Source organism: Eubalaena glacialis, chromosome 15, assembly GCF_028564815.1.
Source record: "Eubalaena glacialis isolate mEubGla1 chromosome 15, mEubGla1.1.hap2.+ XY, whole genome shotgun sequence".
Classification (NCBI taxonomy): Eukaryota; Metazoa; Chordata; class Mammalia; order Artiodactyla; family Balaenidae; genus Eubalaena; species Eubalaena glacialis.
The window spans coordinates 55,477,746-55,504,110 of NC_083730.1; the positions used below are offsets into that span (position 1 = coordinate 55,477,746).

At 35.4% G+C, this 26,365-nt stretch overlaps 1 protein-coding gene across 4 annotated transcripts in view; it reads left to right on the forward strand.

Moving 5' to 3' along the window:
• The window catches only part of ROCK1 (Rho associated coiled-coil containing protein kinase 1), a 146,406-nt gene that overhangs the window by 16,908 nt on the left and 103,133 nt on the right, over positions 1 to 26,365 (forward strand). For 2 of the 4 annotated variants that reach the window (XM_061170278.1, XM_061170279.1), the window contains exon 2: positions 18,960 to 19,041. In XM_061170278.1, the coding sequence (XP_061026261.1) occupies positions 18,960 to 19,041 (82 nt within the window). Of the gene's footprint in view, positions 1 to 7,454; positions 7,539 to 11,440; positions 11,481 to 18,959; positions 19,042 to 26,365 lie in introns of those variants that run through there. The other 2 variants (XM_061170280.1, XM_061170281.1) reach the window with 2 other exon arrangements.

Genomic DNA, 26,365 nt, shown 5'->3' on the forward strand with positions numbered 1-26,365 from the left:
CCATGAGAGCAGGTATCTGATTGTCTGGTTCACTGATGTGTCACTAGTTCCAGTGCCTGGCATATTTTAAGTTTTCAATAAATATTTGTTTGTTGTTGAATTACTAGAAAATGTTTTTGTTTGTTTCTGTGATGAAAGCCAAGAACAGCTGACATGAGGTTAAGAGATATGGAGTAATTGGTAATTTATTTAAATCTAAGCTGTATCTGTTCTAGGGGGATAATGTATTTTAAAACTACAAGTGGTATGTATAAAGGTATATAGGTGGGTTCCCCCACTCCCCAGTATCTTTTAATTTTGGATGAGGAACCAAAAGCCAATAATATTCATTTTTATAAGACTTTGCACATTCATTATTTTATTTAATCTTTACAACAATCCCATGGGCTGGCTGATGCAGATATTATTCTTTATAAATTAAATTAAACCTTAGAAAAGGTAAATGAATTGCCTGACATACAGCATATCATCAGTAACTGGCAGGCTTTCAAAGATCCTTCGTCTGTAGTATAGTGGAAAGAGCATCAAAGTTGTAGATAACATGCCACAAAGAGAAGTGTTTCCACAGCACTTAGGAGGGTGCTTTGTACACAGACTGCACAAAGTGAAAAACATTTAAATTGAGAAGTATGGGCATTGGTAAAGAATGGAGTGGGGAAGATGAGGTATGTAGTAGTAGGGAAAAGATCTTGCTAAGTGTTTATTGACTAGGTTGGAGGGGGAAAGTAAGTAAGTTCTGTAGTATTTTACTTCAGAAGCAGTGGTCTAGAACTTGCCTGGGTAAGGGATGGGAGTCAGTTCTTTGATTGACTGTGCAATGTATTTATTGCAAGGTTCAAATAGCTTTCTGCTAAAACATATCTTTGTCGGATTTGACACGTCTGGAAAGTGAGTATTGGTAGGCAATCTAAGCCATGAAGCATGGTGATCTGAAGTAGAATAAAATGTTGCATGATGATTAATGACACCATCATGCACATTAATTTAACAGTAGGCAGTAGTAACATTTTACTGAATTGGTATGAAATAAGGTGTATGGGATGACCTTGGGAAAATGTTAAAAAAATTAATATCTGTGTATTTGGTGCAGGGATTACTGTCCTATAACAGAACTGAACATTTATCAGGGGCTGGGGATGGGCTAGGGGATTGACTGCAAAGAGGTACAAGGGAACGTTTAGGGTGATGGAAGTGTTCTGTATCTTGATTGTGGTAGTGGTGGTGGTTATACAGCTGTTTGTCAAAATTCATTGAACTATAAACCTAAAAAGGATGAATTTTACTTTATGTAAATTATACCTCAATAAACCTGAATTTTTAAAAAAGAAAAATTACTTACTTGGTGAAAGGATTAGTAGTCCTATGACAGAACTAAACATTTTTTTGCTACTGTCAGTAATATGGCCTTTGAATATCAGGGATGTGTCTGTGTGTGGCTTCACTTATGTATGTATGTGTCACTTGGGAAGGACCTGTGCTGTCTGAATTTTGAAATGTGATGATTGAAAAACAACTGGTAATATTTGTGGCCAGTGATAAAATTAGAGCTTTTATGTGAAAATTAGAATTTTGGAAAACTTGTATTTGCCACCCTGAGCTTGACAGCTTTCCAGTGCCTAAAGCCTTTTCTCATGTAGTTGGTGGTGACATTAATAAATGAGATTTTTGAATATTGTGTGATGAAATGTATCAACATTTGGAAGAGCTCATAATTTTTTGGAAGAGCCAATATTTTCTCAATGACCAATATTTTCTAAATGACCAATTATAAAATCATAGATGAGTAAAAGATCTACTCGAAGTACAAGATAGACCATTAAATTTTTTTAAAAATTTATTTACTTTATTTATTTTTGGCTGTGTTAGGTCTTCGTTGCTGCACACGGGCTTTCTCTAGTTGCGGCGAGCGGGGGCCACTCTTCATTGTGGTGCGCGGGCTTCTCATTGCGGTGGCTTCGCTTGTTGTGGAGCACGGGCTCTAGGCGCGCGGGCTTCAGTAGTTGTGGCATGTGGGCTGAGTAGTTGTGGCTCTTGGGCTCTAGAGCGCAGGCTCAGTAGTTGTGGTGCACGAGCTTAGTTGCTCCATGGCATATGGGATCTTCCTGGACCAGGGATCAAATCCGTGTCCCCTGCATTGGCAGGAGGCCTCTTAACCACTGCGCCACCAGGGAAGTCCACCATTTAATTTAAATATTACAAAGTGAGCGCAAAAAGTTCATTGATACAGTTTCAGATTCCATATTGCAAATGACTTTTTTTTTTTTTTTTTTAATGTGTCTGTGCCGTGTGACTTGTGGGATCTTAGTTCCCTGACCAGAGATTGAACCCGGCCCTGGCAGTGAAAGTGCAGAGTCCTAACCACTGGACCTCCAGGGATTCCCTAATGGATTTGTTTTTAAAAATCCATTCTGATGATCTGTCTTTTAGTCAGTGTGTTAAGAGTATTCCCATTTAATGTAGTATTAACGTGTTTGGGTTTGTCTCCCATTTTATTACTTATTTTGTACTTCTTTGTTTTTTGTTCCTGTTTCTCTTTCTTGCCTTCTTTTGGGTTATTTATACATTTTTTAGTATCCATTTTAGTTTATCTATTGTGTGTGGGGTTTTATAATAAATTTATTTTTCATTTATTTATTTTTGGCTGCGTTGGGTCTTCGTTGCTGCGCACGGGCTTTCTCTAATTGTGGCATGCGGGGGCCACTCTTCATTGCTGTGCGTAGGCTTCTCATTGTGGTGGCTTCTCTTGGCTCTAGGCACGCAGGCTTCAGTAGTTGTGGCTCGAGGGCTCTAGAGCGCAGGCTCAGTAGTTGTGGCGCACAAGCGCAACTGCCCCGTGGCATGTGGGATCTTCCTGGAGCAGGGCTCAAACCCGTATCCCCTGCATTGGCAGGCAGATTCTTAACCACTGCGCCACCAGGGAAGTCCCTGTGTTTTTGATTATATTTTTTATGCAGTTTTTTTAATGGCTGCTGTTCTAGGGATTTCAGTATACATGCCCGATTTTTCACAGTATGCTACCACTTTTTAAGAAATGTAGAAACCTTACCACCATAAATGCCCCTTCACCCTCCCCTTTATGTTGTAGTTGTCTTATGTATTTCAGCTATACACATTGAAAACCCCATTAGAAAATGTTATAATTTTTGTCTTCATTGGTCAAATGTATTTTAAATAACTCAATAGGAGAAGAATAGGTAAATTTATCATTTTGGTTGCTCTTCTTTCTTACCTCATGTTCCAGGTTTTCTTCCACTCTCATTTTCCTTCTGTCTGAAGAACTTCCTTTTTGAGGTTTTTTTTTTTTTTTTTTAAGTAGTCCTTTTACAGCAGGTCAGCTGGCTATGAATTTTCATAGTTTTCCTTCCTCTCAGGCTGTTTTTATTTCATTTTCATTCCTAAAGGATATTTTCAGTGGCTATAGAATTTTGGATTGATAATTCTTTCCTTTTGATACTTTAAAAATGGTGTTCCACTTCTTTCAGAGGTTTCACATAGTTTCTGGCAAGAAATCTTCAGTTATCCAATTCATTCTCCCCCTGTAAGTAATGTCATTTTTTTCTGGTTGTCCTCAAGGTATTTTCTTTGTTTTTAGTTTTAAGCAGTTTGATTACGATGTGTCTGGAAGTAGGTTCCTTTGGGTTTATCCTATTGGGGTTCACTGAGCTTGAATCAGTAGCAAATATGGGAAGCAAATATGGGAAATTTTCAACCTTTGTTTCTTCAAATATTTTTACTGCACTAAACTCTTTCTCCTGTCCTTTTGGGACTCTTAATAGCACAAATGTTCCCCTTTCTGTTGTTTTCCCACAGGTCCCTGGGGCTCTGTTCATTTAAAAACATTTTTTTTTCCTTTGTTGATTAGATCATTTTTACTGATGTATCTTCAGGTACAGGCATACCTCATTTTATTGTGCTTTGCTTTATTGCACTTCACAGATACTGCATTTTTTACAGTTTTGTGACAACGCTGTGTTCATCAAGTCTGGTGGTGCCATTTTTCCAACAACATTTGCTCACGTTGTGTCTTTATGTTGCATTTTGGTAATTCTTGCAATATTTCAACCTTTTTCATTATTATATTTATTATGGGGATCTGTGATTAGTAACCTTTGATGTTAGTACCATGACTACTGAAGGCTCAAATGATGGTTAGCATTTTTTAGCAATAGGGTATTTTAAAATTAAGGTGTGTGCATTGTTTTTTAGATATAATGTTATTGCACAGTTAATAAACTGCAGTATAGCATAAACATAAATTTTATATGCCCTGGGAAACCAAAAAATTCGTATGACTGGCTTTATTGCAATATTTGCTTTATTATGGTAGTCTGGAATCAAACCCACACCATCTCCAAGGTATGCCTGCATACTGAGTCTTTTCTCTTGTCATCTCTATGCTGCTATTGAGCTTATCGAGGGTGTGTTTTTCATTTTGGTCATTGTATTTTTCCCTTCTGAATTTTCCATTTAGTTCTTTTTTTATTGCTTACACTGTCTAACCATTAATTCCAAGTGTTTGCCCTTATTTTGGGGAGCATTTTAATAATAGCTGTTTTTAAAGTCTTTGTTAGATAATTCCAACCTATGTGTCATTTTGCTATTGGCATCTGTCATTTGTCTTTAACTTTTTGTTTTGAAATAATTACAGATTTACAGGAAGTTACAAATATAGTGCAGAGAGGTCTAGTGCACCCTTCACCCAGTTTCCCTCGATGGTTACATTATGCATAACCTTGGGACAGTATCAAAACCAGCAAATTGCAATTGGTTTGATGTGTGTGTATAGTTCTGTGCCATTTTTCCACATGCGTAGATTCCTGTAGCCACTGCTACAATCAAGGTACAGAACTATTCCATCACCACAAAGATTTCCGTGTTACTTCTATATAGTCATATCCCCCCACCCCTCATATCCCTAACCCCTGGAAACCACTAATCTGTTCTCCATCTCTATAATTTTGTCATTTGAAGAACGTTATTAGAAAAAAATCACACAGTATACGACCGTTTGAGATTGTTTTTTTCAATCCTCATAAAGCCCCTGAGATCCATCCCCATTGTTGCAGGAATCAGTAGTTCATTCCTTTTTATAGCAGGGTATCATTCCATAGTGTGGATATACCACAGTCTGTTTAGCCATTTACCTACTGAAGATAATTTTTGTTGTTTCCATTTTTTGGCTATTAGAGATAAAGCTGCTATGAGCATTTGTGTGCAGGTTTTTGCAAGTACACTGTTTTCATTTCTCTGGGATAAACGCCCATGAGTGCAAATGTTAGGTCATATGATACTGGCTGTAAAACTATTTTCCAGAGTGGCTCTACCATTTTATATACCACCCTGCAATGTATGAGAGATACAGTTTCTCTGCATTCTCATCAGCATTGGTATTGTAACTTTTTTTCATATTAGTTGTAATGAGTATGTAGTGATATTTCATAATGACTTTAATTTACATTTATTTAATGGCTAATGATATTTAGTATCTTTTCATGCACCTATTTGCCAGTCAGTACATCCTCTTTGGTGAAATGTCTGTCTATATCTTTCGCCCATTTTCTAATCAGATTTTGTTTTGTTTTTAACATCTTTATTGGAGTATAATTGCTTTACAATGGTGTGTTAGTTTCTGCTTTATAACAAAGTGAATCAGCTATACATATACATATATCCCCATATCTCCTCCCTCTTGCGTTTCCCTCCCACCCTCCCTATTCCACCCCTCTAGGTGGTCACAAAGCACCGAGCTTATCTCCCTGTGCTATGCGGCTGCTTCCCACTAGCTATCTGTTTTACATTTGGTAGTGTATATATGTCCATGCCACTCTCTCACTTTGTCCCAGCTTACCCTTCTCTCTCCCCGTGTCCTCAAGTCCATTCTCTACATCTGCGTCTTTATTCCTGTCCTGCCCCTAGGTTCTTCAGAACCATTTTTTTTTTTTTAGATTCCATATATATGTGTTACCATACGGTATTTGTTTTTCTCTTTCTGACTTACTTCACTCTGTATGACAGGCTCTAGGTCCATCCACCTCACTACAAATAACTCAGTTTCGTTTCTTTTTATGGCTGAGTAATATTCCATTGTATATATGTGCCCCATCTTCTTTATCCGTTCATCTGTTGATGGACACTTACGTTGCTTCTGTGTCCTGGCTATTGTAAATAGAGCTGCAGTGAACATTGTGGTACATGACTCTTTTTGAATTATGGTTTTCTCAGCGTATATGCCCAGTAGTGGGATTGCTGGGTCGCATGGTAGTTCTATTTTTAGTTTTTTAAGGAACCTGCATACTGTTCTCCATAGTGGCTGTATCAATTTACATTCCCACCAGCAGTGCAAGAGGGTTCCCTTTTCTCCACACCCTCTCCAGCATTTATTGTTTGTAGATTTTTTGATGATGGCCATTCTGACTGGTGTAAGGTGATACCTTATTGTAGTTTTGATTTGCATTTCTCTAATGATTAGTTATGAGTGATGTTGAGCATCCTTTCATGTGTTTGTTGGCAATTTGTATATATTCTTTGTAGAAATGTCTATTTAGGTCTTCTGCCCATTTTTGGATTGGGTTGTTTGTCTTTTTGATATCGAGCTGCATGAGCTGCTTGTAGATTTTGGAGATTAGTCCTTTGTCAGTTGCTCAGATTGTTTTTTATTGTTGAGTTTTGAGAGTTATTCAATTATTCTAATATATATGGTTTGCAAAAGATTTTCCCCAGTATTTGGCTTGTCTTTTCATCCTTTTACCTGGATCTTCTGCAGAGCAAAAGTTATTTTTGACAAAGTCCAATTTATCAAAAATTTTTTAGATTTTTAAAATACTTTTTGTGTCATGTTTCAGAAGCTTTCACTAAGTTGTAGTTCTCAAACATTTTACCCTGTTTTCCTAAACACTTCGACATTTAAATGAGTGATCCAATTTGAGTTAATTTTTGTGTGAGGTGTGAAGTTTAGATTGAGGTTCATTTTTTAAATGGATATCCAATTCTCCAAAACCATTTATTGATAAGACTACCTTCCTCCATTGAATTGCTTTTGTACCTTGTCAAAAATCATTTGGCTATACTTGTGTGGGTCTGTTTCTTGGTTTTCTATTCTGTTCCATTGATCTATACAGTTGGCCCACTGTATCCACAAGTTCCACATCCACAGATTCAACCAACCGCAGACTGAAAACATTAGGGGAAAAAAAATCCAGAAAGTTTCAAAAAGCAAAACTTGTATTTGCCTGTAGTCAGCAGTTATTTACATAACATTTACATTGTAATTACAACTATTTACGTAGCATTTGCATTGTATTAGGTATTATAAGTAATCTAGAGATGATTTAAAGTATACGGAAGGATGTGTGGATGATATATACAAAGGCTATGCCCTTTTTTTTTTTTTTTTTTTTTAGCTGCACCGTGCAGCTTGCAGGATCTTAGTTTCCTGACTGGATCGAACCCGGCTCCAGCAGTGAAAGCCTAACCACTGGACTACCAGGGAATTCTGCTGTGCCATTTTATCTAACGGACTTGAGCATCTTTGGATTTAGGTATTTGCAGGGGTCCTAGAACCAATCCCCCAGAGATGCCAAGGGAGTACTGTATGTGTGTCCTTCCATGAGTAGCGCACACTGTCTTGATCATTGTAGCTGTGTAAGTCTTAAACTTGGGTACGGTTATTCCTGCACATTATTCTTTCTCAAAATTGTTTTAGCTTTTCTAGTTCCTTAGCTTTTCCATATAAATTTTAGAACAATCTTGCCTATATCTACAACAAGTACAAAAACTCTTGCTGGGATTTGATAGGAATTGTGTTAAACCTATACGTCAATATTGGCAGAATTGATGTCTTTACTATGTTGAGTCTTCCAATCCATGAACGCCATACGTCTCTCCATTTATTTAGATCTCTTTAAAATTTCTTTCATCAGTATTTTGTAGTTTTCAGCATAAATTCTATACTTGCTTTGTTAGATTTATTCCTAAATATTCCTTTTTTATCTGAGTAAATGTAAATGGCATTGCGTTTTTAATTTTGGTTTCTTCATGTTCATTGCTAATATACAGAAATACAGTTGTTTTTGAATGTTGATCTTATGTCTTATGACCTTGTGGAACTCACTTATTAGTTCTAGGTGTTTTTTGTTTATTTTTGTGCTGTAGCGTCCTTGTGATTTTCCTCATAGACAATCATACCATCTGTAAATACGGACAATTTTATTTCTTCTTTTCTGATATGTATGCCTTTTATTTCCCTTACTTTATTGAGCTGGCTGTGAGTTCCCATGCTATGTTAAATTAAGAGTGTGAGAAAGGACATCCTTGTCTTGTTCTTGATTTTTGATATGAGGGATATCATAGATTTTTGCCATTAAGCATGATGTTAGTTTCAGGTTTTTTTGTAGATGTTCTTTATAAGTTGAGGAAGTTCACCTCTACTCCTAGTTTTCTGAGAATTTTTCTCATGAATAGGAGTTGGATTTTGTCAAATACTTTTTATGCATCTGTTAATATCATGTGATTTTTCTTCTTTAGCTTGTTCATATAGTAAATTATATATGAAGAGAACTTTTAAGATATACTCTCTTAGCAGCTTTCAAATATTCAACACAGTATTGTTAACTGTAGTCACTGTGCTGTACATTACATCCCCAGGACTTATTCATCTTATACTGGAAGTCCAAGCCCTTATTTTACAACTAAGACCTCTTTCCATTCTAGTCCAGCATCCCTACATAGAGCAGCTAATGACTATTGTCATTGCCTCTGTGTGTGTGTGTGTGTGTGTGTGTGTGTGTGTGAGTGAGTGAGTGTTGGAATGTGAACGGGGGCCAGCCATCACTGTGGTAGAAGATGGAAGCCTCTTCAGGCTTGACTCATTCTTGGCTCAGGGGTTTTCACGTAATGAGGTTACTATCACACAAGCTGGAGAGGCTTCAAAGGAAAGAATTCCTTTCCAATCATAAGTCTGAGAGCTTTGGTAGGCATGCGCCTCTACAATCTTTCTTTGACTCACAGAGCTTTTGAAAAAGTCCCTTTAGACCAAAACACCTGCATCACGGTGGGCTGGTACACAGGTAGATGCCACTGATTTTATCCTGGGCAACTTACGATGTAATCTTATGTTCCAGAATTAGAATTTAACAATGAAGGTTCATCATATTCTTCCAACCAAATGGGGGAAACATGCTTCTTTACCTATAATGCTTTTGTGTGTATTTCTTTGTATAGCTTTTTTATTTGGTTACTCTAGGTATTCAATTAGACATACATATCTTACCACATTTGATTGGTGTTGACATTTTATTAGTTCTAGTGAAGGGCAGAAATCTTATCTTCTTTATGTTCCTTTACCCTCCTAGTATATAATATATTCATCTTTAATGTCTTTTTATATGAGAAACAATGAGAAACAGTCAGGTCATATTAAAATTTTTTGCTTCAACTTTCAAGAGAATGAAAGTGTGTTGTATTTTCCTGTATTTTTACTTTTTCATTCATTCTTCCTGTTATCCCAAGATTCTTTCTTTTATCATTTTCTATTTGAAGAATTTCCTTTAATATTGTATGTCAGCTACATTGTTTTAGGATAGGTCTGCTGGTCACAAATCACTTAGTTTTTTGTCATCTGAGATTATCTTGTTTGCTTTTCTTTTGGATATAGAATTATACTTTGACAGGTTTTTGTTGTTGTTGGTTTGGATTTCTTTAGATATGTCCTGTTAGGTTCTTCAATCTAGAGGTTTATGTCTTTTGCCAAATGTAGGGAATTTTTAGCCTTCATTTATTTCAGTCCTTTTTAGTCCCATTATCTTTCTTTTCTCCTTCTGGGCCTCCAGTGATATTAAATCTTTTGTTATGATTACCCAGGTCTCTGAGTCTCTGTTCGTTCTTTTTTTCCCACCATGATCAAGGTCTAGTTTTATGAAAATTTGTATAGGAACTTTAAAAAGATTACAGCGAGCTGTTTATTTTTCTTTTAAACAATATTATTTTATTTTTTAATTCAACAGCAAAATACAATCATTCTAAAAAACTATACCACATTGTAACTATATGTACTGATTAGGGTGACGTGAAGCACACATGGCAAGTGACTCATTTTGCTGCCTTTGAAAGGAAACATTGCTTTGCATCCCTTTCCTCTTTATTAAATAGTCAAGATCACACACTGGTGTTTATTAAAATAACCAATAGATTTGGCTCTTTGACGAGTGCCAACCTAATGGTAACAAGGACTCTGAAAAATGAAGATTCCCCAAGCCATTTCTACGACTCAATAAAAGGCTTCAGACTGGGAGGGGAAAGTGCATTTCATTTTTTATTAGTCAAGTATAGTTGGCTGGAAATCAGCTTGTTTTTCTCACTTTCATTTACAAATTTGATGAGCTGTTTTTTTTGAAAAATGTTTTTATACTACTGCTAACTAAACATATGACTTGTTTTATTTTTCCCCAAAGAAACGAATCAGACACTTGAAGGAAAAATTTGAAAAATAAACTCTCTCCCCCAAAACAAAATCGAACCACCTGAACTCTTTCAGTTATTCATGCCAACACAAAGTCTAGCTTGTGTTCACCCATACCTATAAACTGTTAAAGTGATAAGGAGGCAGATCCTCTTTGAAATTATCCATGAATATATTTCTGTGACTTCTTAGGATATATCAGTTTCTTACAATACAGCAGACCTATGTGGTAGTTATTGTTGTTATCCTTATTTTACAGATGAGAACCTGAGGCTGTGAAGGGTTAGATAATTTGCTTAAGATCACGGTGACTATTAAGTGTTCTAGATTGGAATATGACTCCGTGCCCTTTTGACAGGATACTGTTTATATAGAAGTATTTTTCTTTTTTATAAGGTTGATGTCTCAACTTTGTATCTTAATTCTGTCCTCCCTTACATTTTTTTTGGAACCTCACTTAATCATTTTTATTCTATAAAAATATGTCTCTTCTACCTAAAAGTATTTCATCAAATTTGGGTTTTACATCATGCAAGCTTCTAATCTTTCTCATTTCTTTTGGCCATTATTTCATTTGTTCCTTTTCCATTAACTTTTCTACCCATTATAAGCTGGTTTATGCCCCTTCCACTCTGAGAAGCATTCTATTTAAGGTTGATACTGACCTTTAAAAAAAGAATTTCCCAAAGAGTCTCACTTCAGCTTCTCTGGGCCTAGATGGTCTATTGTATGTCTCTACCATAATCTCTTGCCTCAGGAGTCTGTGGGGTTTATAGTTGTCTCGTAGCTTTTATGAGCTGTGCCCCCACCGCTTTGTCTACCTGTATTCTTAGTTACACAAAACAGAAAGGTCCTTGCCTTGGTCCTTCAGGCATCCCCCAGATGGGTTAAAACAGACATACATAATAGTTTACAAATACGGTCTTACTCTGCTCCCTCAGGTTCAAGGTGGGGGAAGTGGGAACCAATCTGTTACCTACTCAAGACCAAGACCACCCCCACTCCGGGAGAGAGTGGGGTAACAGTGAGTAAACATGTCACAAAACTTTCCTACCATTTGAATATGGCTTTTACTTGATTGGATATTTGCTTGGTTGCTCTTAACCTTTGTTTTCCTGAGCTCTTACAAAGTTGGTTCAGAGAGCTTCTGGGGTTTTTTTCACATTTCTTTAGGGGAATGAGAGTTTGGAGTTTCCTAGTCCGCCATTTTGCTGATGTCCAATAGTGACTTTTTTAAAAAGTTGTGGCAAAATATATATAACGTGAAACTTATTTTAATTACTTCTGAGTGTACAGTTCAGTGGCATTATATTGTTATGCAACTATCATCAGTGACATTTTAATCACAAATTATTTGCCTCCTTTTGCATTTTTCATTCTAGTTGACCTCACGGTGGCATTTTGCTGTGCTCTTAAGTTCCTTCTAGAGTTAGTTCAGCTTTCACGATGCTGTTATATCTCCCTTCCCCACCTCTCTTATTGCTCATTGGTCATGTTTGCTCTGCTTATCTCTCAGATGTTAATGCTTCCCAGGATGCTATTATTCACTCTGTTTCCATTTTCCCCTTGGTTTACACTTGTTGGGTAATTGCATCTGTTATCATGGATTTCAGAGTATTCTCATGACTTCCAAGTCTATATCACAGTCCAGTCTCTCTGTTGAACTCAAACTCATATTTTTAACTGCCATCTAGTTATCCATAAAATGGCAGCTATCCTACAGGGACCTCAAATTCAGTGTATCTAACATCTTTATATTTTCTCTCCAAATTGTATTCTCTGCCTTGGTTAATGAAGTCACTATCTTCTTACCTAAACTAGAAGATAGATAGTCATTCTTATAATTATATAATCATTCTTAATCCTTCCTGTCCCTCTTTCAGTCATTCATCAGGTTCTTTTGCTTCTAATGCTCCATTCCTATTGCCCCAGTTTAGTTCAGACTTGTATTGATAGCTTCCTATGCTTGTATTACCACAGTATCCTCCTAATTGCTTCCTTTTCCACCTGTCTCTTCCTGTTCTAATCCACTGTCTTTATCATTGTCAGACTTTGATAAAATAAAAAACAGTCATGTCACTCTTCGTCTCCCCAAAATTCATGTGGTTCCAAGTGGATATCATCATAAGATAAATACTGAAATTCTTAGCATGGTATGTTATACCTTTAATACACATTCTGTAACCCATCTTCAGAGCATTGTTTCCTGTACCTCCTCCTTCTCACCCTATGGGATCAGAGCATCCTACTCTCATTCTCTAAACTTTTCTTGCCTTTCTTCTCTCTAGATTGCCTTGCCCTACCTCCATCTTACTCTTTCTCAATTCTCTTCTTTAAAGATCTGCTCAAACAAATGGAACCTAATTAAACTTAAAAGCTTTCGCACAGCAAAGGAAAACATAAAAAAAACGGAAAGACAACCTACGGATTGGAAGAAAATAGATTAATTTCCAAAATATACAAACAGCTCATACAGCTTAATATCAAGAAAACAAGCAATCCAATCAAAAAGTGGGCAGAAGGGACTACTTTGTAACACTGAGGATCCTGTATTATTTACTTTTTCTACCTACTAACCAGTGAACTTGCAGAGACAGGAAGTATTTTACTATTACTATTATTATCTTCATTATTATTACTATTACTATTTCTGTTTTCCTACAGAGGAGGAGGCTGACTTATAAATAAATAATTACGATATAACAAGTACGGTAATTCCTAAATAGGAAGCACGTAGGTGTTTTATTTTTTAACGTTTTCTCAGAGTGTTGGGGAAGGCAGCACAAACATTTGAGGCAGTCTAAACATAAGAAATATTCACATCCCAGCTGGAGAAAAGAGCAGGTGCAAAGGCAGTGGGATAGAGTGAGAGTGGGCCGTTTGGGAGATGACTGGTAGCACACTGTGGCTCAAGCCTAGATATATGTATGTACAGAAAATGAGGCTGGAAAGGTATAGTTTGAGACTGATTGGGAAGAGCCACTGTATGTTTTACTAAGTATTTGGAATACTTAATTTTTTGTACTATAATTGTCCTAGGGAATATTGGCATGTATGCAGTAATGTCACATTGGTTAAACAGATTTTAATCGTATTTCATATCAGAAGTTGTTAAAATTCCCTGAGGAAATTCTGTTTCCATTTTCATATCAGTGATTTAATTTTGAGAAATTTCTTATCTCTTTACCTAACAAAGAGATTAACATGGACCCAAAATATTTTCTTCAAATGGTACATCCTCTGTCATCAAACATTTGACAGCAGTCAAAAAAAAAAAAAAACAAAAGTCAGCCTATTTTAGAAGCAGTTTGGTTTTCAGAAGCCCTGGTTTTTTTTTCCCCCCTAATGTTTATTTATTTGGCTGCGTCGGGTCTTAGTTGTGGCATGCGGTGGGGAGGGGTCTTTTCGTTGCAGCGTGTGGGCTTCTCTAGTTATGTTGCACGGGCTTAGTTGCCCCGCGGCATGTGGGATCTTAGTTCCCTGACCAGGGATCGAACATGTGTCCCCTGCATTGGAAGGCGGATTCTTAACCGCTGGACCACCAGGGAAGTCCCAGAAGCCCTGGTTTTACTGCCATAGTTTTAATGGATTTTTTTTTTTTTTTTGCAGTTTCTCAAAAAATATTTCTTATTTAGAAAAGTAACAATTTTGATTTTGAAATTTTACAAATTCAAAAAACAAATTGATGCTTCTTATACATAATATATTTTCCTTTCCTAGTGCCATTATATTCTCATACCTTATAACAAATATATTATTACTAATGGATCTAATCCTAAATGATATTTTACACAGGAATCTTACTTTTGTAATTTAAAACTATCCAGAGACTAAAGTTTGCAGCAGTGTTCAGTTGAATAATTTTATTCTGTTTCTCCTTTGCTTAAACTCTGTTGTGAGATAACACAACTGGTGCTTTTCCCCCTCCTAATACCAGCACTTCTTAAGAAATGTGAAATGTCCATTCTTTAGAGATTCTTGTAAAATGTTATACTTGTCGTTAATTATGCCTGCCTTTGTGTGTTTACGTGAAAATACTTCTCTAGTGTGACTAGCTTCTTTCAAAATACACTGCTATAACTGGCCCACTATCATTTTTCAAATATAAGTAGCAAAGAATTTAATTATTGTAATTCTTTGACATTGATTGACTCCTCTCCTACATGTTTTCTCCTCTGTAATTCTTATACTGATGATTAAGCTATATGATGGACATGTGAAAGTAGAGGGTAGCTTTCCTTACTGCATAAATCTTAAAATTGAGTGAAGGAGCAGTGGGACTACATGCTTTGGCTCCCATTCCTTGTGAATTGTTTTTGCACTTGGAAGAATGTTAATTTCTATTAAGGTCCTGAATTCTCATACTAGAATATGGACTTTAGGAAGTGGGAAGTCTTATTCTCCATTATTTTAGAGAACTTCAGAGTGTTGAATAGAAGTCAGGATTCCTTGGCCCACTTTGTGGTTGGATATGGACATTTCTTACTTTGTGTAGCTTCTCTACTTCATTAAAAATGGAAGCCTGCATCCCTCTCACCAACCCCAGTGTTTTGACTCCCCTTAGCCTCTGTTGGTATATGCCTTAGATTATGCTAGAAGAGTACCTTCTTCCCCATTTTATTTCTCTGATAAAAGACATATAATTTTTGCTTATGAGTGATACTGAAAAGCCATATACCGTCTCCTACGTCTGTAAAATTAAAGTGTATGGTGATAGGTCCGGGCACCTAGTGACCATACACAATTAGCGGAGGCAGCTAGTTTTCCATTAACAAATGCATGATTGAATTCTTGGTCAAGCAAAAGTCAGATGCCTTATGTAAAAAACAAAAAAATTTTAGTTATATATGGGATTACTACATTGGGAACAGTTTAACATCATGACCTGAGATTTACTCTTAAGGTTTTATGACCACATGATTAAAATATCTGTTTTCTGTTTGTGTCATTTCTATCAGTAGTGAGACAAACTTGTAGAACTTTGAAATGTCAGCTAGAGAAATAAAGGAAAGAGTGGGAAGTGGGACTGTTTAATGGTCAAACACTTCATACACCTCACTCATTTAACTCTCACAAATCCTTTCTGAGTTGTAGTTAGTTATTCCCATTTTACAAAAGAGAAAACTGAGGCTCGGGAAGGTTATGTGACTTGTCCTTCCAACAGTAATATATAAATATACTATGTTTATTTTTTTTCTTTAAAATGCTTTATTTTTTCATGGTTGAATTCTTTTGACCCATCTGGAATTCACTTAATTATTAATATGAATCAAAAATCATTCTTCTCCCATAGTGCTGTGCAGTTATACAAACAACATTTACCAAAGAGTGACACTTTTTGTCAGCCCCGTCTTGCCCCTGGTCTCACTATTTGAATGGATGATCCTCTCAGTGCAATAAGTCCTATAGCTCCTACATCGATTCACTGGCATTTAATGAACTCTTACTGTGTATTTCAGGATGCTTTTAGTCACAAGAAATAGAAGATCCAATGTAAACTGAGTTAAGCCATAAGGAAAAAGTATTATCTCGAGAAAGCATGGGAAGAATAGGTTCCAGAGTAGATTAATTCAGTGGTTCAACAAACATCATCAGAGACCCAGGTTCCTTCCATCTTTTGTCTCTGTTGTCCTCATTGTGTTTGGCTTTTTCTCCTGCCAACCTCCCTTGAGGCCCCAAGGTGGCTACTGTTGTTTAAGGTGTCACATACAGATATAACGGTTTCTCATGAAAGGAGAGACTATGTCTGACGTGTATCTCTTTCAAGAGAGAAGAAACTTTCCCCAGAAACCTTTCTGTAGGTTTTTCCCTCATGTTACATGTGTCAGATTATTACCATGTTCCTGTACTTAAGCTGAACACTGGCAAGAGTAATAGGCCTCCATGTTTAGCTTAGATTAGACTAATCAGAAGTGACCTCCTGGAGTTGGGGAAGGTTTCTCCCTTCTTGGATGCTCGTAGTCTCATGGAGGAGGGTGGGTAGCCCGAACGAAATCAAAGTTGAATGAGGAAGGTAGAAGGGGGAAATAATTGTTGGGGTAGGAGAGCCAACAGTGCCTGCCATGCTGTGAGTAAAACGTGTTGCTCAGTTCTGGGGCTTAGCTTACTCACAGCATCTGAAATTAGCTGTGAAGATTAAAGTAAAAAATAACTCTAATACAAGGAGAACTGTTAGATTTAATAGGTAGTAGGGAAGGTCATGCAAAAGAGGTAATAGTGGTGTATTAGGGAAAACGTAGTATTTTCAGCCAGAACACTAGGTTTGAGTCCTAACCAGTGTACTTTCTAGTTTTAATTAGAAGAATGACTTGTGATTTTCTATTAATTTTTGAACAGTACATCTTGGATTTAAATATACATGTTTATTCTCAATTCTTAACTTCATTTTAAAGAGATTCAGGATTTTTAAATCATGTTTTTATCATGGTCATGTTATTTCTGTAGCTACTAGACTAAGAGTTCATATTTTGATTATAACACAGCTTACTAACTAGCTGTGTGGCATTGGACAAGTCAGTTAATATTTCTGATTGTTATTTGCCTTAGCTGTGCAATGAGGTGGTTAAACACGTTATTTTTTGAGGTTCTTTTCTGTCTAACATTTAGTAATTTAAAAAAAACTTATTTGGAATAAAATTGGAGGCAGTTGTTTTCAGTATATTTACTGAAGAGAGCGTGTTGTAAGTAAAATTTAATACACATTTCCCTCACTTTTTAATGTTTTATTTGATACTAGAAAACAATATAAGCTGTTACAAATTTAGGTGTCCTGAACCTTTTAAAACTGGGAAGTGTCTTTGGAAGTAGATATGTACTAAGAGTTCTTAAAATAATAGTTATTATAAGATATAATAATATGTTGATTTTATTGCATTATGCCTACTTACATTTCCCAGATGACTTTATCAAAATTCGGCCTAAAATTGTGTAGCTAAAATTATTTGTACTACTCTATAATCTGTATAATTTTTTGGAGTGACACGATGCAGTGAAACTTAGTATCTAATCTAAGAAAGTATTATTTCTTGAGTAATAAATATAATGCCTTTGCTGTGGAGCATAAAAATCATTGGTTTAATGTACATTTTATGCACACTTGTTCAGGACATTTTGCTAGGTGCTGTGGGAGAAAATGAGATTTAACTGTGGTTTCTGCCTCAAAGAACTTAAAACCTAGTCAAATGGGTGTGTATATATATATTTAATTTACCTTTTCCTAGAAAATAGTGAGTTCATATATTTATTAATTGGTTTTCAGTTTAGAATAGACCAAGTAAAGGTTCTTGTCTCTTTATTGTAAAAATAATTAACAGAAATATTCAAATGGTTTATAAGACTCTAAGAAATGTATCTCAAGGATAGATGAACTTTCTCTAGTGGAGGAACTTTTTCTTCAGATCTGTACAAATCTCTGAATTCTGAAAAGCCAGTGATAGGGTGGGTTGGTCTCTTCAAGCAGTCAACAACATTGGTATTACTAGTCGTCTTCTCCATGGTCAGTTTCCAGCCTAAGCAATGATATATTTTAAAACCTATTAAGATTTGACTGGGCTTTTTGGTTTCCTAGGGAAATATTTTAAGTATTCTTAAATATACTGAGTTACTCACACCTTTGGCTTAATACAAAGTATATATCCCCTGGCTTTGATTTCTCCTTCAACCTCTTATGAACATGACTGTACATGGTCTCCAGAAGGTGTGTTTTCCTTTGCTGCTTCTGTTTTTATTCTTGGGCTCTATTGTAGCAAACTAAGTTTCCCCAGTTAAATAAAATGAAGATTACTTGGGATTATCTGAATGTTTCCTCTGCTCCTACCACATGACAAGGTATAATCTGAATAGATGCATTCCCATTTCAACACTGATTGGTACACCTTCACATAGCCCTGCAATTGCTTAGATAATATTTAAATATCCCTGTAAAAGTAAAAGCCCACATTTGTCCTTTACTAATAGTTGCTTTAGAAAGTGCTTCAAAGAAAGAAATAGAACTGTTAGGAAAACCCAATATATTTATTAAAAACATACCATAAAAATGTATCCAAGTGCAGAATTTATTTTATACTAAACTTCACATTTTAGGAACTAATATTTATACTACCTTATAAAATATTTGTAGTCAAAAATATAGGCCATTTGTTTTTTATGAGTGTCTGTGAAATAAATAAATGCAGTAGTTAAGGGAAAGTGAAAAGTAAAATTTCCTTCCCTTATATGGGGGAAAAGGGCACGAGTTGAGGTCACTTGTAGCCAATTTGCGGTGATTTTGCTGCTCCTCTGCCTGGGAGAGTTAGAAGGTGAAAACTCTGTATGCAATAAAAACAAATTTTCTCTTCTCCCAGTACTCATGTAACCTTGTAGAAGGTGTTAAATGAATGCAAGATGTATGAGAGTAAGGCAAATTAAATGTTAAAGCATATATTTTATTCTTTACTCATAAAAAAGGAAAGTGTTCATAGTGTGAACCAAAAAACTAACTTTGTTTGTTTGTTTATTTGTTTAGGATGGATTGGATGCTTTGGTATATGATTTGGATTTTCCTGCCTTAAGAAAAAACAAAAATATTGACAACTTTTTAAGCAGATGTAAGTAATTTTTTGTGGAGGTTAATGGCAGACTATATATAATGAAATATTGACTTAGATAATTCAAGCCCCCCCCTCCCTTTTTTTTCTTTCTATCTACTCTGGTTATTTCATCAATAGTACCTACATCAAATGAGTAGGAAATGGGAAAGAAACTTTGTCAGTTTGGGAGCTTATCAGGAGAATCTAAGATATTTTGCAGACAAGGGAATAAAAAGTAAATGACTAAAATAAATGTTAAAATAAGCATATACATACATGCACATTGAATTTCAATAATATTATATTTATCCTCTGTTTTTCTTTTATAAATGAATTAGCTATTATGTTTTAATACCTGCAGGTGAGAATCAATTACATATGAAAAGCCCTCCTACCACTGAGATATGAGAATTTTCTCCGTGAAAGCCGGCTTATATTTAAGTTTTACAGATGTTCTTTTATAAAAACTCTTTTTTGGATTTTGATGTTAGATATTTATCATTTAAAATTTGATTAGAGAACTTATTAAGATAGTTTCAATCTTTTCATCTTAAATAATTGTTAATAAGATTTTGGTTTATAAAATCCTCCCCACTCCATTTTTTTTATCTGTTCCTAAACCATACATATCGATACATTTAGGTTGGGTTGATTTTAGTGTTATCTTTCAATTTTGGTTACATATGTTTTGTTAGAAAAGTTTTATTTTTCTAAATAGTCACATCTTTTTAACTTTAGATTTAATTTCTTTTATCGTTTCTACACTTTGAAATCTTGGCTCAGAATTTTACTTATCAATTTTTTTGGTTTCTGTTTTTCTCTCCTTTATAAAATTATTTTTTCAGCCTTAATTTTATTTTCGAATATAGTGCCAGATTCTGAATTGCAAACTTTTAAAAAATTTTTCTTAATTTCTCACATCTTATTGAAATTGCAGGCAAATTTTGTTGCTGTTTAATTTGCTTCACCTTCCTACTTAACAATACAGCAGAAGAACTAAAAAGATGGAGAAACTTGACCCCTTCTTATTTGATGGGAGGCAAAAGGATGAATGCTTGTTAGTACAAAGTGGGGGTGTGTAATTTTGTGAAGTAGGGTAGCAAGAATTGGAACACATGCTTTTAAAAATCTGTTACTGTTTTTGTTATGCAACATTGCTGCTTTCATAATACTAAGTTTGCCTTTACATTGTATTTTGTAAATAGAAACATCAGTAGCCACAGTAGAAATAAGTAAAATGAAATGAAAGTATAAAGCTAAAGAAAACTATTTTAAACAGATAAACCTGCATAGTTTAGTCTAGTTTTCAGATTGAAGAAAAGTACAGAGAATAATATTAAAAGTTCTGGCAAATCATATCCAGCATTAGGTAAAAATTTTGACCAAGTAGGGTTTATACCAGGATTGCAAAGTTAGTTTAAGGTTCAAAAGTCAATTAGTGTAATCTAGCATATTAACATATTAAAAAAGAAAATCCATAATATCATCTTAGTAGATGCAGAAAAAGCATTTGAAAAAAAATCAGTATCCATTCTTGGTTTACAAATATCTCTCAGCAAACTAGGAACTGGAGGAAACTTTCATACCCTGATAAAGAGAATCCACAAAAAACCTGTAGTTCAGATTGTATTTAATTGTGTATGACTAAATGCTTTTCCCCTAAGATTGGGAAAAGGCAACTATGTCTTCTCCCACTACTTCATTCAGTGTTGTCCTGGAAGTTTTAGACAGTGCAGTAAGGTGTAAAATAAAGAAAAATCATATAGATTAAAAAGGAACAATTTAAAATTATTCAGACACTGTATTTTTCTGTATAGAAAATCCTCAAGATTCTACAGAAAAATCCTCAAGAACTTATCAGTGAGGTTGCAAGCTAGAAGATTAACATACAAAAAACAGTTTATTTCCATATATTAGCAGTAAGCAATTTTAAATTGACGTTATAGCAAATATAGCACCACTTACAGTAGAAGCAAAAGCATGAAAAATTTAGGGATAAATTTGACAAAATGTGTGTAAGCCCTGTATACTGAAAACGATTTAATATACTGAGAGAAATGAAAGAAGACCTTTAAAAAAAAAACCAGATATTCAATGTTGATGGATTAGATAATTCAGTATTAAAATGTCAGGAATCCCCAAATTAATTTATCTATGGAGTCCATGTCTTCTCAGAACCTAAGCAGGCTTTTTTGTATGAAGTAACCATTAATTCTAAAATTCATAAGGCAATGTGAAGGGTCTGGAATAGCCAAAACAATTTTGGAAAGTAAGAACCAAGTTGGAGGACTAACACTATTGGATTTTAAGATCAAGGCAGTATAATGAAATGAAAGAATAAACATATAGATAAGTGGAACAGAAATAGATCCATATATATGCAGTCAGTACATTTTCAACAAAGTTGACAAGGTAATTCAGTACCCAAGCCTTACTTTGCAGTATATACAAAAATCAACTTAAAATGGATCATAGACCTAAATGTGAGAGCTAAAACTAGTAATAGTTCTAGAATAAGACATAGAAAATATTTGTGATTTTGATTAGGCAAGAATTTCTTAGATGGGACGCAAATGGCACAAACCATTTTTTTTTTTTTAAAGATAGATTAGATTTTATCAAAATTCAAAACTTTTTCTCTTCAGGTGATACTGCTAAGAAAATGAACAGGTAAACCACTGACTGGGAGAATATGGTTGCAAAACAAGTGAAAGGGGAAAAAATAATCTTTTCAACGAACATTGCTCAGACAACTGGATAGCCATATGCAAAAGAATGAAGTTGGACTTCTGTTTCACACCACATACAAAATTAATTCAGAATGTAAAATTGTAAAACGCTTAGAAAAAAACATAGGCGTAAATCTTCATGACCGTGGATTAGACCAGTGTTTCTTAGATATAAACCTAAAGTACAAGCAGGAAAAGAAAAATAAATAAATTGGGCATCATCAAAATTAAAAACTTTTGTGCTTCAAAGGATACTATCAAGACAGTGGAAAGAGGGACTTCCCTGGTGGCGCAGTGGTTAAGAATCTGCCTGCCAATGCGGGGGACATGGGTTTGCACCCTGGTCTGGGAAGATCCCACATGCTGCGGAGCACCTAAGCCCGTGCGCCACAACTACTGAGCCTGCGCTATAGAGCCTGTGAGCCACAACTGCTGAAGCTTGTGTGCCACAATTACTGAAGCCCGTGCTCCGTAATAAGAGAAGCCACTGCAATGAGAAGCCTGTGCACCGCAACCAAGAGTAGCCCCTGCTCACCGCAACTAGAGAAAGCCCGCGTGCAGCAGCGAACACCCAATGCAGCCAAAAATAAATAAATAAATAAATTTTTAAAAAGACAGTGAAAAGGCGACTCACAGAATGGGAGAAAATATTAACAAATCATATACAATAAGTCCCTTACATATGAACCTTCAAGTTGCAAACTTTGAAAAGTGCAAACGTGTGTTTGCATGTCCAGTCACGTAAGTTAGTTCACAGGTCTGGTGTACATTGTCACGTGCGTGCATCCTCTACAAGCGGTTGTGCTTTGTGTACTTTACTGTACAGTACTGTATAGAGTACAGTAGTACGGTATCTTTATTTCAAGCCCAGGATGTCCAGAAGCAAATGTAAAAGCAGTGGTGATGTAGCTGGTACTGTGTACTTTTCAAGGTACTGTACTGTAAGATTAAAAATGTTTTCTTTATTTTCTGTGTTTATTTGTTTTTTATGTATTTGTGTGAAAAGTATTAAAAACCTATTACAGTACAGTACTATATAGCCTATTGTGTTAGTTAGGTACCTAGGCTAACTTTGCTGGACTTACGAACAAATTGGATTTACAAACGCGCTCTCGGAATGGAACTCGTTCATATGTAGGGGACTTACTGTACTTGATAAAGGATTGATATCTAAAGTCTTACAACTCAATAATAAAAAGACAACCCAATTTAAAAATGGGCAAAGGATCTGAATAGACATTTCTCAAAAAAAGACACATGAAAAGCTGTTCAACATGGTTAGTCATCAGGAAGTTACAAATTATGGCCACAATGAAATATCAGTACACATTTATTAGAATAACTAAAATTTTAAAAACTGGCAATATCAAGTATATGTGAAAATGTGGAACAGCTGAACTCTGACACATTGCTGGTTGGTTTGTAAAACGGTGAGCTGCTTTGGAAAACAGTTTGGCATTTTTCTTATAAAGTTATACATGCATTTATCACATGACCCAGGGATCCCACTCCTGGGTATTTATGTAAGAGAAATGAAAGTATGTGTCTGCACAAAGACCTATGTGAGAATGTTTAAGGAGCCTGTATTTACAATTGCTGTAAACTGGAAGCAGCTCAGATGCACATCAGCTGTTAAATGGGTAAATAAATTGTGGTACACCACATAGTGGAATACTCAGCAGTAAAAAGGAGTAAATTACTGATAGGTGCAACAACATTGATAAATCTCAAAAGCACTGTGGTAAGTGAAAAAAGCCAGGCAACCCCCCCACCCCCCAAAAAAAGGCCAGGCACAAAAGGGTACATACTGTATGGTTCCCATTTACATGACATTATAACATTCTCTTTCAACTCCTGAAGTTGTATTTATGTAATATTTCACACAGAATAATAGATTTTCATGGGATAGTATTCTGCATGTTGCTGAAATTCATTTATATGGATTTTTATAGCTTTCATTAGTGGGTACATCAAAATTATTTTTCTGAAGGTAAATGTTTTGCTTTGCATTGCTTTTTGCTGACAGGTATCAAATGTAGTGATCTAAGAATAACACCTGGAATATGGAATAAAATCTTTTTCTTTAGTAATTCAGCTCAAGTCTCACTAAAGTATAGCAGCTTTAAGGTATAGCAGCCTGAAATATTTTAAACGTCAGGCCTAATTATATTACAAATTGTATTTTCATCTTTTTGTGTTGAAGCATGTATGGACACTGAAAGGGAAAAGAGAATCTGTGACCCTTTGACTGAATAACTAGTTAAATATAAAGATTTGCTTTTCTGGACTCCGGTCTATGATACCTAAATAGTAAGGACTACAAAGAAAATGTTTATCAGCCTCACATAACTGATAAAGATTTTAACATGAACTTTTAAAGTAAGGGTTAGAAAGTATCCAGATAAAATCAAACTGTCTTGGTGGGAAGAAACATGTTGTGGGGCAGGTACACATTGGAAGGAGGAGGAGGGGGATGTGGAAACGGTGATTTTTGACTGTATACGTTTGTAAACCATTGTGAATTTCACTGCGATTTGGGGGTACAAGATTCATAATTAACGTTAGTACGAAAGCATACTTATTAGACAGATACTACCAGGCTAAAAGAAGGTAATGGAGATCATTGTATGTATGAAAAAAATCCATGAACCTGAAAGGAAAAATGTGGTAGAGAACATTTGTTTGGATTAAAAAAATAAACCCAGCAAGGGAAGTTTATAGCTATACAGGCTTATCTCAGGAAACAAGAAATATCTCAAATAAACAACCTAACCTTATGCCTAAAGCAACTAGAGAAAGAAGGATAAACAAAACTCAAAGTTAGTAGAATGAAAAACATAAAGATCAGAGCAAAAATAAATGAAATAAAGACAAAACAGTAGAAAAGGTCAATGAAGCTAAAAGCTGGTTCTTTGAGAAGATAAACAAAGTTGATAAACCTTTAGCCAGACTCATTAAGGAAAAAAGGGAGAGGGCCCAAATCAATAAGATCAGAAATGAAAAAGGAGAAGTTACAACCAATACCACAGAAGTACAAAGGATCATAAGAGACTACTATGAGCAACTATACACCAATAAAATGGACAACCTAGAAGAAATGGACAAATTCTTAGAAAGGTACAATCTCCCAAGACTGAACCAGGAAGAAATAGAAAATATGAGCAGACCAATTACCAGTACTGAAATTTAATCAGTAATTTAACAACTCCCAACAAACAAAAGTCCATAACCAGATGGCTTCACAGGTGAATTCTACCAAACATTTAGAAAAGAGTTAACACCTATCCTTCTGAAACTATTCCAGAAACTTGCAGAGGAAGGAACACTTCTGAACTCATCCTATGAGGCCACCATCAGCCTGAAACCAAAACCAGAGAAAGATACCACAGAAACGAAAATTACAGACCAATATCACTGATGAACATAGACGTAAAAATGCTCAACAAAGTACTAGCAAACCGACTCCAATAATACAGTAAAAGGATCATATACTGTGATCAAGTGGGATTTATGCCAGGGATGCAAGGATTTTTCGATATCTGCAAATCAATCAGTGTAATTCACCACATTAACAAATTGAAGAATAAAAACCAGGTGTTCATCTCAACAGATGCAGAAAAAGCTTTTGATAAAATTCAACATCCACTTATAATAAAAACTCTTTGAAAGAGGGCATAGAAGGAATGTACCTCAACATGATAAAGGCCATATGTGATAGGTCCATGGCTAACATTGTACTCAATGGTGAAAAGCTGAAAGCATTTCTTCTAAGACCAGGAACAAGACAAGGATGCCCACTCTCGCCATTTCTGTCCAACATAGTTTTGGAAGTCCTAGCAACAGCATTCAGAGAAGAAAAAGAGATAAAAGGAATCCAAATTGGAAAAACGAAGTAAAACTGTCACTGTTTGTAAATGACATGATGCTGTGCATATAAACTCCTAAAGACGCTCTCAGAAAACTACTAGAGTTCATCAATGAATTCACTAAAGTTGCTGGTTACAAAACTAATATACAGAAATCTGTTGTATTTCTATTCACTCACAGTGAAATATCAGAAAGAGAAATTAAGGAAACACTCCCATTTACCATTGCATGAAAAAGAATAAAATAATTATGAATAAGCCTACCTAAGGAGGCAAAGGACCTGTACTCTGAAAACTATAAGACACTGATGAAAGAAATTGAAGACCACACAAACAGATGGAAAAATATACCATGTCCTTGGATTGGAAGAAATCAATATTGTTAAAATGATCGTACTACCCAAGGCAGTCTATAGATTCAGTACAATCCCTATCAAATTACCAATGGCATTTTTCGCAGAACTGGAACAAAAAATATTTAAACTTGTATGGAAACACAAAAGACCCTGAATAGCCAAAACAATCTTGAGAAAGAAGAACAGAGCTGGAGGAATCAGGCTCCCTGACTTCAGACTATACTACAAAGCTATACTAATCAAAACAGTATGGTACCGGCACAAAAACAGATATAGATCGATGGAACAGTATAGAAAGCCCAGAAATAAACCCACACACTTATGGTCAGTTAGTCTGCAACAAAGGAGGCAAGAATATACAATGGAGAAAAGACAGTCTCTGCAATAAGCG